The sequence below is a fragment of the Prinia subflava genome, chromosome 2, assembly GCF_021018805.1.
Source record: "Prinia subflava isolate CZ2003 ecotype Zambia chromosome 2, Cam_Psub_1.2, whole genome shotgun sequence".
Lineage (NCBI taxonomy): Eukaryota > Metazoa > Chordata > Aves > Passeriformes > Cisticolidae > Prinia > Prinia subflava.
Genome location: NC_086248.1, coordinates 77323763 through 77337179, shown reverse-complemented (window position 1 = coordinate 77337179; position 13417 = coordinate 77323763). Strand labels below are relative to the sequence as shown.

The 13417-nt window shown below is 39.5% G+C and overlaps 1 protein-coding gene across 2 annotated transcripts in view; it reads right to left on the bottom strand.

The window, feature by feature from the left end:
* Positions 1-1811: 1811 nt before the first annotated feature.
* PRKN (parkin RBR E3 ubiquitin protein ligase) overlaps positions 1812-13417 on the bottom strand; it is a 685495-nt gene continuing 673889 nt past the window's right edge. For both annotated transcript variants that reach the window (XM_063390620.1, XM_063390621.1), the window contains exons 11-12: positions 6068-6185; positions 1812-3101 (exon numbers count right to left, since the gene is read on the bottom strand). In XM_063390620.1, the coding sequence (XP_063246690.1) occupies positions 2992-3101; positions 6068-6185 (228 nt within the window). In that variant the 3' untranslated portion in view covers positions 1812-2991. The remainder of the gene's footprint in view (positions 3102-6067; positions 6186-13417) is intronic.

The window sequence follows — 13417 nt, the reverse complement described above, 5'->3', positions numbered from 1 at the left end:
ATGCAGCAACCGAGCCAAGAGTGTGCAGGAGCACACAGAACAGGTCCTGTGCATGCTTCCAGGAGCTGCGCCTAGTCTCTGGCAGGGATGTTGCCATCACACCTCTAGCCGTGTGCAATTGTATCAAAAACTCAGCAGGCTCCACCATGCACACTCACAACAAGCTTCAGAAGCTGCTGAACCAACCAGAGAGCTAAAGCTGAGTGAGGTGAATTTGACTGTGATATTCCAGAGCTGAAATAAGAGGAGCAGTCTGAATAGACACTGAAAACACATTGTTCTGCTCTGTTTTGCTTCAGATTGCAAAATAAATTGGATTTTTTTCAAGACATTTTAGATATATATTTTTAACGGCACTTTCCATCCAAAAAAAAGTTACCAGTGTAGGATATTTTAGGTTCAATTCACACATCTCTATAGGAATTCCAGCATTCTTACAGTGTCAGCAAAGCATTAATCCTGAATTTTCATGCCCTTTAAATTGCGGAAACTATGAGGATCTTAGAGTAAAGAGAAATCAGATTAACAGCCTGTATCATCTCAATGTTTGTGCATGTATGCATGAAGACATACAGTATTAACACAGAGAAGATCAGGACGTGTTCTGTTAAATTCCTCAGAATACACATTTGTTCTTGGCAGAGTGCAAAATCTGGACCATGTGACACAACCTTGAGTCAATGCTGGAACTCCTTTCTTTATTCTCCTTTCCTGCCCTTGCTTACATCTCAGACGAATGCTTATAATCCTGTTCTCTGACAAGTTCTTCCAAGAAAGAGGTGTTTCTATTCTAGCCTAATGACTCATGCCTGGCATGTCCTTCCTAGGCCAGAAGGAAATACAGAGTAAATCTGTGGTCCGTTGACTTCAATGGACCCTGATCCAGGGGCATAAATCACATGTTCCTGTGCAACAATTAAAACATTAATGTGTTAGGTCAGGCTCTAACTCAGTGAAACTGCCTTATAGTGAATAAGTTCTTCTTCCTATATGAGAAAGATGCCCCCACCCCCCCCCCCCCCCCAAAAAAAAAAAGTGAGATTCAGACTTCTTTAATTCTGAATGTTTTTGAATATGAAGTGTAATGATGAACTTCCATGTGACACATGATCAAAGTAAAATTAAGCATTGTTACTTTTCCCCTAGACTGTTGGAAACTAACCATATAAATTATAAAACAGACATAGATATAGGAAATCAAATAATGAGATAACCAGGGCTCACAGTAAAATACCACTGTTAAGACAAAATACTTAAATGAGCTACATTGAGGCATTCAGTTGCACTCCTGCACTTCATTGTAGCTACTCCTGCATAAATTTTAGTTCAGCAGTGCCAAGCAGGAAAATTACCTTTAGGAAATGTCCATTCTCTTTTCATTGCCACTTCCTTTCTTTCTCATTTTCTTAATTCTACCAGTTCACTCTTGCATTTTTGGTACCTTGTGCCTTCATTCTTTTGTTTCCTTACACTTTTAATGTCACTTCCAGTTTAGACAGATGAATATTCCACTGCTTTTAGCAATTGGACATTTTTTCTAGTGAGCCTGGGATTTTTTTTTATGCCTCAAGCTTCATGCTCCGTGCTGATATGAGGCACACCCATATTTTCAGGACTCTACAGTCATGCCATACAAAATATTAGTTCACACTTGGGAGAAGAAGACCATGGTTGTGGAATTTATTTTGTGCTAACATTGTATCTTGATCAAAGGGCTAGCCTCTCAGCTGGGAGTTTGAATCAGTCAAGGCAATGCATGACCCACCCAACATTTTTGTACTCACTTACTTTGTATTCAAATGAAAAAAAGAAATAAAGTTTAAAATTTTGACCACTTTATTTATTGTGCGTTTTTTCCCCACAACTACATTGTGCAAATCCTTACATGGTGTATTGGATGTGGACATTATCCATTTCATTTCAGAGTAAAACATCAATGTAAAGATCACAAACGGTAAAATTGTTCAGACTTGGAAATGCTATTAATCTTTACTTACAGTCTTAACATTGTAAAATGAAGCTGTCCCTCTGCCCCACACCATTAGAGCAATGAAAATATTTTCAGAATCATGACCATATTCTAATTCAATTTAGAAGAATCATGGTAGAGAAAAGCCCTGAGAAGTCTCCTCCTGCCTCAATTTGCCATGTCCAAAGCATTCCATAAGTACAAGAGAAATGAAGCCCTGTGAGTGTAGCTTGCACAACACTTAGTTGGATCCAGTCAGCACTGCACCAACAGCCATGGATAGGGCTGAAACTGCATCCTCAGCTAATCTTCCCATGGTAACAAAGTCTGTAACGAGTAGGTAGGCCGGCCTCGTGTTGTATATCACAAATACACAACCACAAGTACGGCATAAAGCTGGGTGTTTCCATGAGAATTTCGTTGGAAAGCAAAACCCCTACAGAAAGCCTGTTAGAAGGAAACCCAGAGAAAACACTTAAGAGCTGCAGCCTTCCCTCTGACAAAAATGCTGTTAAGAAATACTGCCTTGAAATCAAAAATTGTGCTGAATGAGCAAAGAAGTGGTCAAAGAAAAAAAAGCAGATGATGAAGGAAACATCTTCTACCTCCCTTGATGCTCGCACACTCAGACACTCATATGCGGGCTGCTCCCTCTTGCAAGAGTTATGGACTCCTGACTATAGATGTCAAGTAAGGGTCCTCATGGTAACCCTGCCAGCTCTCCATGTTGACAGACTGCCCAAGTTCAAAAAGTTGTAATTTACCCCTCTTTGTACCACGATGAGCAACTCTGCCCATTAAAACAATTATTCTTTTTACTTAGTGGATTTGAAAGCTTTGGCATAACTTCAGTGTGATTTTGGTATGATTGTATATGCAATAAAGCAATAAACCAACAAACTAGGCCAACTTCTGAACTCTGTGTCCCTAAAACCACTGGGATTTTTGTTTAAGCAAATGGTTCAGAATTTGGCCTTGATAAAAACAAGCTTTAGCAGCTACATGGACTGGCCTCAGCACTGCTAGTCAAACCAGTGATCTCCCATGCAGGTTCTGTTCCACTCCAGGCCACAGTTCCAGCACCACTCAAATCTGCACTGAGGGCGAGGACACTTCATGTGCATGCAGCCACCTGCAAAATAGCAACAGGATGGATTTGGTACTTGGAAAACACTTCAAGAGGTTAATCAACAATTAACAGCATTAAAATCAACTGTCTTAGCCATTAATTTACCAACTAAGTAAATTATTTCATAAAAGGAAAGTACAAACCCAAAGAATATTTTCCTAGGCTTCTAAAACCTGCTACCCCTCTCTTATTGGGCTTTAATGTGCTTTGCTCACTTGAGGGACTGCAGGGGTAGGAGGAAATTAAAAAAGGGAAAAGAGATGATAGTCTGTGGCCTCTCAAAGCAGTCCTGGAGGTACCTCCTCAAGGTTACTCTATGCTAGTCCAGCTGTGAACCAGAAGACAAACAAAATTAAATTCTTTTTTTGAATTCGGATTTAAAGATTTGCCAGATTTGCAAAGCTGCCAAATCAGGAGATACAGACTTTGGTGGCTGACTGCTGATTATACAAAAATGACATTAGTAATTTAAGCTGATATCTTTTTAGCATCTGAAGCAGCCTTTTGATCATATCAATGTTTTTTTGCATATTGGGTTTCTTACTTCTCCATACCATGAGAGCAGCTTTAATTTCTCTGCTCACAACCTTGATCAAAAGTTTATTTTGTAATATATAAAACATTAACATTGTCAAAGGTCATTACAGAAATACACTTCATATTGAAATTATGTTGCTTACCACACAAAGAGGTCTCTTGTATAATTCAAGCTGAGAGAAAAGCATGCACTACAAAGAAATGCTGAAATGTCATCCTGGTTTGACTCCAAATGGTGATGGGAGGTACAGGGAGTGTGTGTTCCCTACTCTATGAGCTGCTATCCTTACACCATATTTTTAAAAATGCCACTTCAGGATGTTTCTCAGAAGGCAAAAACAAACAGGAATTGATTTGTTAAAATAGGCCTGTCTGCTTCACCTGACAGAGAGAGAAAACCACTTGTGATAGCCAGGTCTATTAGTCAGTTTATATCTTTGTGAAAGAAATGCAATGTGCCAGAAAGATTTTATCTCCTTTAAATGTAAACATACAAATGGCCAGCCCCCATGTTCCAGTTTATTTAAAGTTTAGATCCAGTCCTCTCTTACAGCTTGTATTAAGCCATCACTGGGTAAAACTCATCTCAGTCCTGGTGCAGGACCCAAACCCAATAGGTGCCCTCTGTCAAACGTGTGTCCTCCGTGCTAAGCTTCATAAATCATGTTATTCTCTGCTACATGGCAGCTGAGATCAGCAGCCAAGAGCGGAGAGTGCCTCAAGCAACGGGACCTACAGCTCTGTGAGTACAGCAGCCCTCTGAGAGACACGAATGTGTGTTTAAACTCACTCGGACTGGGGCTTAGCTGTGGGAAAGTGTTTCTCTCTTTCATTTCAGCTGTTACAGGAAAGTTACTGGCATTGTCGTTGTCCCTTGTAAAAGACACTGTCCACAGAATATCTGGGGAAGGAAAGCAGAACTATTCTCCTGTGTGGAGTTAGTGCACTTCTCCCAAATGAGGATGCTGGCAGACCTCGGATACAGCTGTCAGTCTCTTGGCAGCAGCTGTACTTTGGCAGCTCTGAAGTGCTTCTTTAAGTTTACAAACAGAAGCTGGCATGTGCAGTACCCATGACCAAAGAAGAAAGCAAACACTGCACTTTTTAAGCTTCATGCTTTTATTTTCAAAATGACAGAATCACTGAGGTGGGAAGGTCCCTTAAGAGATCATCCAATCCAAAACCCTGCTCAAAGCAGGGAAACTAAAATAGGGTGCTCAGTGTCTAAGAGAAAGTAAACCTCCTACCATTCCTTCAAGCCTAACCAGAAGGAGGTTTGTGTTTGGCTGTGCACAAACCCTTAAATATAAATAGTCACCATTATCATTTGTCTATTTCTAATAATATTAAAACTTCTGGTTTTCAGTCTGTTCTACAAATCTGCAAATAATTTTTTGACCTAGGCCTCTGTAATCTCTCTTCTGCTGCCCACCTTGCTCTCCACACTATGCCAAATCTTGTCTCACCTTCCCACTCTTCAATTCAAGCTTTCTTTCCTTCTGTTTCTTGTGCTTGAAGGTGTCTCCCACTTTCCATCTGCCAACTGCCTTCTTTTCTTTCATCAAACCCCAGATTTCAGGATTTTGTCCTATTTCTTCCCCCGTAATATTTCTGCAGTGTCACTGCTCCAATTGTTCTCCCCTTGCAGTTCATAGTTCATATTTGGTGTCCCATGTGAATGCCACAAAACTGGGAAGCACGCTCTAAATAGTTGTATAATATTTACGCTATCATCTTAATATTTTTTTATTAATTAACATAAATACAATTAAGCCTTGGAACAGTATTAACCTATAAAGTACAGCCTATTTACCATCCCTGTTCTTCATTTTAAACATCTCAGTGCCAGCAGATTACTTTTCTTCCTACGTGGTGAGCACTGATTAATGCAATCTGTTTGTCAGGACTCATGTTGCTTCCTGTAACTTGCTCTTCTACCATGGGCACGTGGCTGGGTTGGGATTAACCTCACTGAAATTCAGCCATATACTGTGTAGACATCCACAGCAGGACTAATTCTTCACACCCCACTTTTAGGTGTGATTTTCTGGCCTGCATTAGACATATGTTCTGCTTCATCGTGAGATGAGTGTTACCCTTCAAATGTCTACTTTTCCCAGTGACAATGGAAAGTCTAGATAACTAGCTGGGTAGCCAGTCTTATGAATGCTACATCCAATGCCCCATTTTCCCTGTCTAAAAAATAGCTGGACATTTTGTGAGGTTTAATTAGTGGTTTTAGAACTAAGTGATTTAGAGTTAGTGTTTTCAAGATAATTTAGATAAAGTGACACAGGGAATCATTCAAGCTTTTTGCGCTTTCCGCCTCTTGGAATAATATTACACATATTTACACTTTATACACCTCATATGTTTATATTGTGAAATGAATTCTAAGAGACAGGTAAGTACAAGATATCTAATAAACTCACCATTTTTTTCTACTGGAATATTGCAGTTTGGGCATGGCTTGGTTGTCTTCTTGATTGTTTCTCTAGATGCTTCTTCCCATCGAGCTTGCATGGCTGCATATTCATCAACTACATACCCCTGAAGGGAGCGAGAAAGAGCATTCACTGGGGCATCAAGCCATGCTGCAAATGCACCAGGACAGTTAAAGCAAAAGGGAAGGCAAAGCCTCCTTTGTCAGGTGAATCTGGCTGACAACATCCCATGTTAGCCACCACAGGTTTGATTCTGCTGCAGGGATTAAAGCCCTTCTTGCAAGAAACACAAAAAACACCAAGAAAGTGCAACATTTGGTAATGCAGGATGGTGGGGTGCCTGGAAGGAAATTGTTTTTCTTAATAAAGTGTACTCTGTTGTATCTCTGAGTTTCATTCCAATGTAACTCTACACAAATATAATGCACACAAAGAATAAACATAAACATTTTGGAAAAAAAGGTAAAAACACCCACTCATGAGCAACGAACGCTCCCCGGGTGGAATGACACAGAAGGAAAAAGTCATCATGAAGAGTATAAAAGGGACTCCTGTGTTTGTCCTATTTATGACTGGGACAAAATTACATAATCTACACAAGTGGCCTATTTGGCTGTTCCCTACCTAAAATGATAGTACAAGGACAAAAGAGATGGCAGTGCCTTGGGTCATTTCCATCACACATGCCTGGCAACCCTGTGACTAGTACCTATAAACAATGCATGGAGGTTCCAACCTTGAAGCTCTGCTCACTCCATTCATAATATGGCTTTATTCAAGCATGTGGGAAAATGATGAACTTAAAACTAATTTATAACAATTCCTGTAACTTCTTAGTGTATACCTTCTAAATATTTATCTACTTTTATGTGGAAAGACTTTTATATTTATTTATATGGATGATTTTAAAATATATTTATTTGTAGTAAGACAGAAAAAGGAAATTAGCCCAACTTTAAACAATGCAACAAAGCCATAATTTTGCTTGAATTCGGGTCATCTAGTATTGATAAAACATATAAGCTGTGTCAGTGAGTAGTGCCTAGATTTTAGCTTTTGGCTGAAATGACCTGAGTTCAAATGGAATAACAAAGACCAACCTCTGCAGAAATTTATTGCCAATTCATCTAGTGGCCACTGCAATATGCATTTAAGGAAAACCAAACCAAAACACAAAACAAGAAAAAAACCCTCCACTGTCTTCTATTAATCAGGAAGCATCAATAATATGGTTTCCATCATTTATTTTACAACCTACATCAGTCTCCTCAGTTTGTGAATGTCTTATGTTGCTCCTCACTTAATATTCTCCAGTTTGCTTATCTTTTTGATGTAGAGGTGGCAAAAGTGAATGAAGTCTTCTTATCTGTATCCTAGAAATGACTTTTACTTTTGTCTCTCTGCTTGTGGAGAGGAAACTCCAGCACCCTGTTGGATTATTCAGCAATTCGGCAGAAAGATGACCTCTCTGCAACAGCACATTAGTAACTTGTGGGAAATAGAAAAAGCTGCTCAGCCTAATAGCAAAGAACATAATCTAGTATTGATTTTTCAACACCTACATCCTTAAGGAAGGATGACTTTTGCAAGCAATCTGAGCTAGCTCAGAGAGGCAGAGTGGGAGAGTGAACACGACCTGGGCCTCAGTTTTCCCTGTGACAGAAATAAAATTTAATAGGAACTCATTGCTTAATATGCATACAGCTGAAAATCACTACAGCAGTGACAAAACATTGCTGCTCTTTTCAGAAGTACTAAATGAGAAGATCTGAAGTATTTAAATTTTTGTAATCAGTCCAGAAGAGCTTCACAGTGGCTTTGTTTTCTCAAATAGGTCAAATCCAGTGTTTTAATACTTGCAAACATACTTTTTTTTTCTCCCATCTTCATCTCTTTGTTGTGACCTAATAGCAAAGACACTGAGGCAAAATTTCACATACCAAATTTCTAAATTTAATTGTATAAACATTTTGATCTTGGTTCTGAAAATAAAACTGGGAGACCTTAGAAGTAACTAAAAGAAATAACTTTTAGCCACATGCATTCATTTCACCAAGAACAAAATGATGAAAACAGCGGCAAATTATTATTTTAGTCTTTTCCATTGCAAAAATTGTAGCATGAACTAGATGCAGCAGCATGATATTTCAGCCCATTGGAGTTGAAACGTCCCTCCTATGCCCAGTCTTGCTGAATGCTAAGTTGAAAACTTCCTGCTGCATGAACCAAATGCAGAGAAATGGCACAGTGATGGAGTCCCTCTCATTCAGTGAAGAAATCAGACCATTGAGATTTATAAGCCTTCAGTGTTCGTGTGCTTCTTTTAGTGCATCCGCACCCAGTGATGGCAAGCACACATAGATTTATCTGCATTTTTTTCTCAAACAATAAAGAAAAGGTGTATGGCAATTCTTCATTACCACTGTATATTTAAATCATATTCTTACATCCTAAACTAGCAAACCTAATCTCCTTGACAATGGCCTGGTCTGTCAAGCAGAGGGGTGTCTAACTTAGCTTGTTCTGCCTGGTTTGGGGTAGGAAGTTCAGAGATGCTCCAGTTCTGCATCACACGTCAGTTTGCTGAGGACAGGAGACTTTGATCACTTCTGATGTTCACTCAACACAATATGCTCTAGGTCCCCAATTAGTATGGAACATTTGTCCAGCATTATGGAAAAGCTGCTAGATTTTACCTATGCCATTTTAGGAATGATTTTTTTTTTTGATTCTCAACTGTGCTGCATATTATGACCAGGAATGAATATCCATAAATAACAGCAAGCTACAGAAAGAGCTGTTGTAAGCACTATTCAGTATCCCCCCTGCAGTATTTCCTTAGGGACACAGGGGGAAAAGTTTGTCTTATTATCTCTGGGTCACACTGAAGGACATAGATTTACTTCTGTTTCTATGCTGAGTGTTTTGGAAAAACTAAGAGGGATAAAGAGACCACAGAGACTGCCGAGGACCATACAACAGTACAAAAAATGTACATGGAATGCTTTCTTTGCAGTTAATCAATATTGTGCAGTACTGGAAAGAGATCTACAGGGACAGAAAGCATCTTGAAATAGAAGAAGTGCCCTTCTTAGAGCAGCATCTCATTCAAGTGATAGAGTACACATCGACCTGTCAGAACTACACGGAAGCAAATGAAGAATGTGTTCACAGACAGCAGCTAAGCAGTACCATCTACATTAAAAACATTCATGGCAAAGCTTCTTGTTCAAAATACTGGAAGTCTTAGATATATAATGTTAAATTCTGACATCGACAGAATTTTATACTGCCTTATGTTAGCATGCTTCTTTTATGATCATGCTTATTTTGCCTGTATAGACAACATCTGACAACTCAAGACCCTTAATTCAGAATAGAATATGCAACTGTTAACCTTCTTTGTGCTTTGCTTTAAGTGGATGTAATTTCTGCATTCCTGCTTATTTACCTTTGGTGCTTCACCTCTCCCTGATAAGCAAAAAAGCTGGTCATGTGTAACTTTAAAAAAATGTATCCTAATGATAAAACTTTCTTTAAATCCAAAATACATTTGCTTTTGATCAGAAATGCTTAGTTTAAAGAGAATTTTACTTTCAAAAATTAGCTTTTTATTTAGGGTAATGGAAATATGTAAAATTATTTCACTTTAGGTGGAATACAGAATTTTAAAAAGGTTTAGATGCCTCAAAACAGGAAGTATTATTCATTTTCTAACACGAATGTGAGAAAAGCTATGTATACTTGAAAGCATTTGAAAGGAAGACAAAGAGTAATTCATTGTGCATGAGCAATGTTCATCCCACCAGAATATTTAGGTTAACTCTAGCCCACTAGAGCTAGAGCTCTAAGCAAAAGCAGCTTCAGCTGTTGAAGCCTGATCTACATGGATGCTGACAGCAGTCCAATTTAAATGTATTTTGTCTTCTTGGCCTCAACAGGGCTGTTTTATGAACATAATCACATGAATTAACATACTGTCAAGGTTATTGGTGCTTTTTACTGCAGGGGGTAAAAATAGCAGGTGTCTAGGGCACTAGATAGGCTAGAGGGTTTTGGAAGAAAATGGATGATTTGAGCCATTTAAGAGTCAAAAATCTCACAAGGAAAGATGTGCATAGCTATGAGACTATTGCTGTATTTTAGAGACAGATTTAGGCTAATCAAAACACTGAAATGTGGCTATAGACAAGGAACAGAAAAGATTCAATGAGAATATGTTTCACACACAGGAAAAATAGAGGTGCTAGTACTACAATGATCCAGTTAAATCCACATGAAGCAGCTTTGTGTGAGCCAATTTGTCTAGTGTGCCTAGGGAATTCTAACATGAAATGAAAGAGCTGCTTTGTGATGACAGCAACTAGGTAAAATCAAATTGATATACACAGGATATTATACTGGATACAAGATGAAAGAGTGCTCTGGTTTGGTGACACTGCACATCAGGGTTCTCACTCTGTGTGTTGCAGCTATTCATATAATGAATTAAATTCAGGTAGATGGCGAATATTGAATTTGCACTGCTCTAAAGCAGAAAATCTAATCTAATACAGGTCATTCTTATATAACTGTTTTCCATGAATGGAATAAAAAACGTTGCCTTCTCTCGTACGTGGCAACACAGCTGAAAATGACTGTCAGCTTAACCTCATAAACAAAAGCAGTCTGTCACATTTTTTTACTTTATAGCTGCTCAAAATAGGAAAGCTAAAATTCTTTCTATATACTTACTGTCTATTTCTCATTAGACAGGAAGTTAAGACCTATTCTCAGAGTTCCTCTGGTGCATCTTTATTTATAACACAGAGATTAATTTTACAGGACATTTCCCGGTTATAGTTATTTTTCTTGCTCCTTTAATTAGGCACCTGTGGGTTGAAATGTCCTGAGCTTGACATTGTGAGTATACCAAATACCCCTGAGCCTCAGTTTCTTTTTCAGTTGTTTAGGATATTTTAGAAATCAAGCTAGGTGTGCCATTTCTTGTGCAGCCATGTATTATTTAAATTATAAAGTTTACCTGATGGGGGAAAAAAGAAAAATCAATGGCCTAATAATAGATGTTCCACATTTCATACTGTGACTCAGGACTCATTGAAAAATACTCTGTATGCTGAACCTTTTCAGTAGCTTTTCCTTTGACTAAAATGCAGGGAAATAATTAATGGTTTTTGTGATTAGCATTTACTATTTATCATTTAGTTTATCATTAGCTGCTTAGAGACCAGGCTTCATAACCCTACACGCTTGCTGGAAATGTACAGCATGGGAGGTTAGCAGCTGTCGTTCCACGATGGAGAAGGAAGCCTGGCAGGCAATGCCTGAACATTTCATACCCCCTACTGTCAACTCTGAGACCTGCACACAGGAGGCAGGGCGAAAAAAAGATGGGCTGGAGGCTCACCTGCAGCCCAAGGGAGCTGGGAGCCTTTCCAGGAGCCCTCGGCATTCATTCCAGTGAATACATTCCAACATTCCAACACCTTCAGCAGGATGCCAGGTGCCGTGACAGGCTGTCCTGGACATGTCAGTGCGAGCGCGTGGACATGCCTTTATGTGCAGCAAAAGACACGTCTGGGAGGTGATCCAATGGGCCTGCTTTGAGCCAATTGTTTGCCTGAGACATCATGCCTGAGTCAGGTTTGAGCCCAGAAACTCTGGTTAGAGTGCAGCCAGGGCCCTGGAAGTGTGTGCTGACGGAGAGGATCAGGTTTGCCCTGGCTCAGCTCAGGCACTGACTGCTCTGCTTTTGGCTAGGTCTGATGGGTTCCAGGGCTGACAGGGGTGCTGGATAAATTTTAGACTGCTAGTTGCAGAACAGCAAAGCTATTACCTGCATCCTACATTAGCTGCCTGAGGACTGTGAGGGCTGAGTTGCAAACAAGGAGCAGCTGAGGTTTGATTTGAAGGTGTTGGGTCTGGGAAGGGTTTTGGGATTTGGGCTTAGGGCTACAGCCAGGACAGGCAGTGTCCCACATGTTAAGAGCAGAGTTGAAGTTAATTTTTACAGCACTAGCTATAAATTTACACTGGAAGAAACTGTAGATGAACGTTTAGAACATGTATCTATGCATCAGTAAAAATGGTGTTGCTGTTTCTTGTAAGAGACCACAACCTTTGTGCCAAGCCAGTACCGTGGGCCTCAGGACCCATCACGCTTTATCTGAACTTGTCTTGGCATGCCTAGAGATTTGGTTTAGCCTGTGACAGCAAATATTTAATGACTTGATGACTATCCCCCTGTTCTGCTTTTGCTTTTCTACAATTTTTGCGTTATTGCATGGTTTGACAGTTCCATGTATTTTTGTAACTAACAGGCAGGAATGACCATTGTAGGTATTATCGCTCAGAACAAACTGTCTCTGACCCTACAAAACAATGGTATGCAGAGGAGGAATGGCATGGGCTGATAGAAGAGGCCTGGAAAGCAGAGGCACAGGAGGATCTGGGAGGCCTCACCATTACAAACCACACTCAAATGGTCAGTTACCCAAATAGAGCCTTGAAGGATGGGTAAAAACAGTCTTGAGGACAGCAGAGAGAACAAAGGCATAACTGACTTGGGTAAAACACACCAACATTGGCTTGTGTGTCAGAGAAAGAGTCTGTTAACAAACACATAAAACTGACTCCAAGCAGATTATACAATAAGAAGGAAAAAAATCTTTCAATATCACCATCATGCTCCTTCTGGTAAAGGATTCACTATACCAGCCCATTCCAGACTGTAGGTATTGAGCCTAGAATCCAGAGGAGCATGGAAGGTTAAAAATAACAATGGAGAAATGGGTGTTACCAGAAAGTTTGCATATCCTTTGTTTTAACTATAATTTGAACTCTAAGTCCTAGTGTTATTGTAAAAGGACTAAAAATACTTCACCGATGAGCTAAGACTTTGATGAAACTAGCATACTTTACTTTTCCTATGCTGTGAACATGGTCTGAAATGAACACCTTTGGCAGGTAATGAGATTTTCAATGTAACAAAATGGCAGAAATTTACACCACCTAGTCTGTAACCTGTGTGCAAGAAATGGGTAAGAATTTTTAGCTGCACCAGCAGCTAAATATGAATATTTAGAGAAGGACTTTACTGGATTGCATGGATTGCAGGGCCAGACTTCCTACAAGAGATTCCTTCTCTGACTAGCTGGAATTAAGGCTTGGACCAAGAATAGGTATGTTCTGATAGGAACATACATGACAGGATTTTAAAGAAGTTTGGTAGAACAAGATAGTCAGCAGCTTCTTGGAGAAAGTTTGTCCAAGAACCAACTCTAAACCATACTTTTTAATAACACATTTCATCCAGGTTGTGTTACCTTTTTTTCCCCC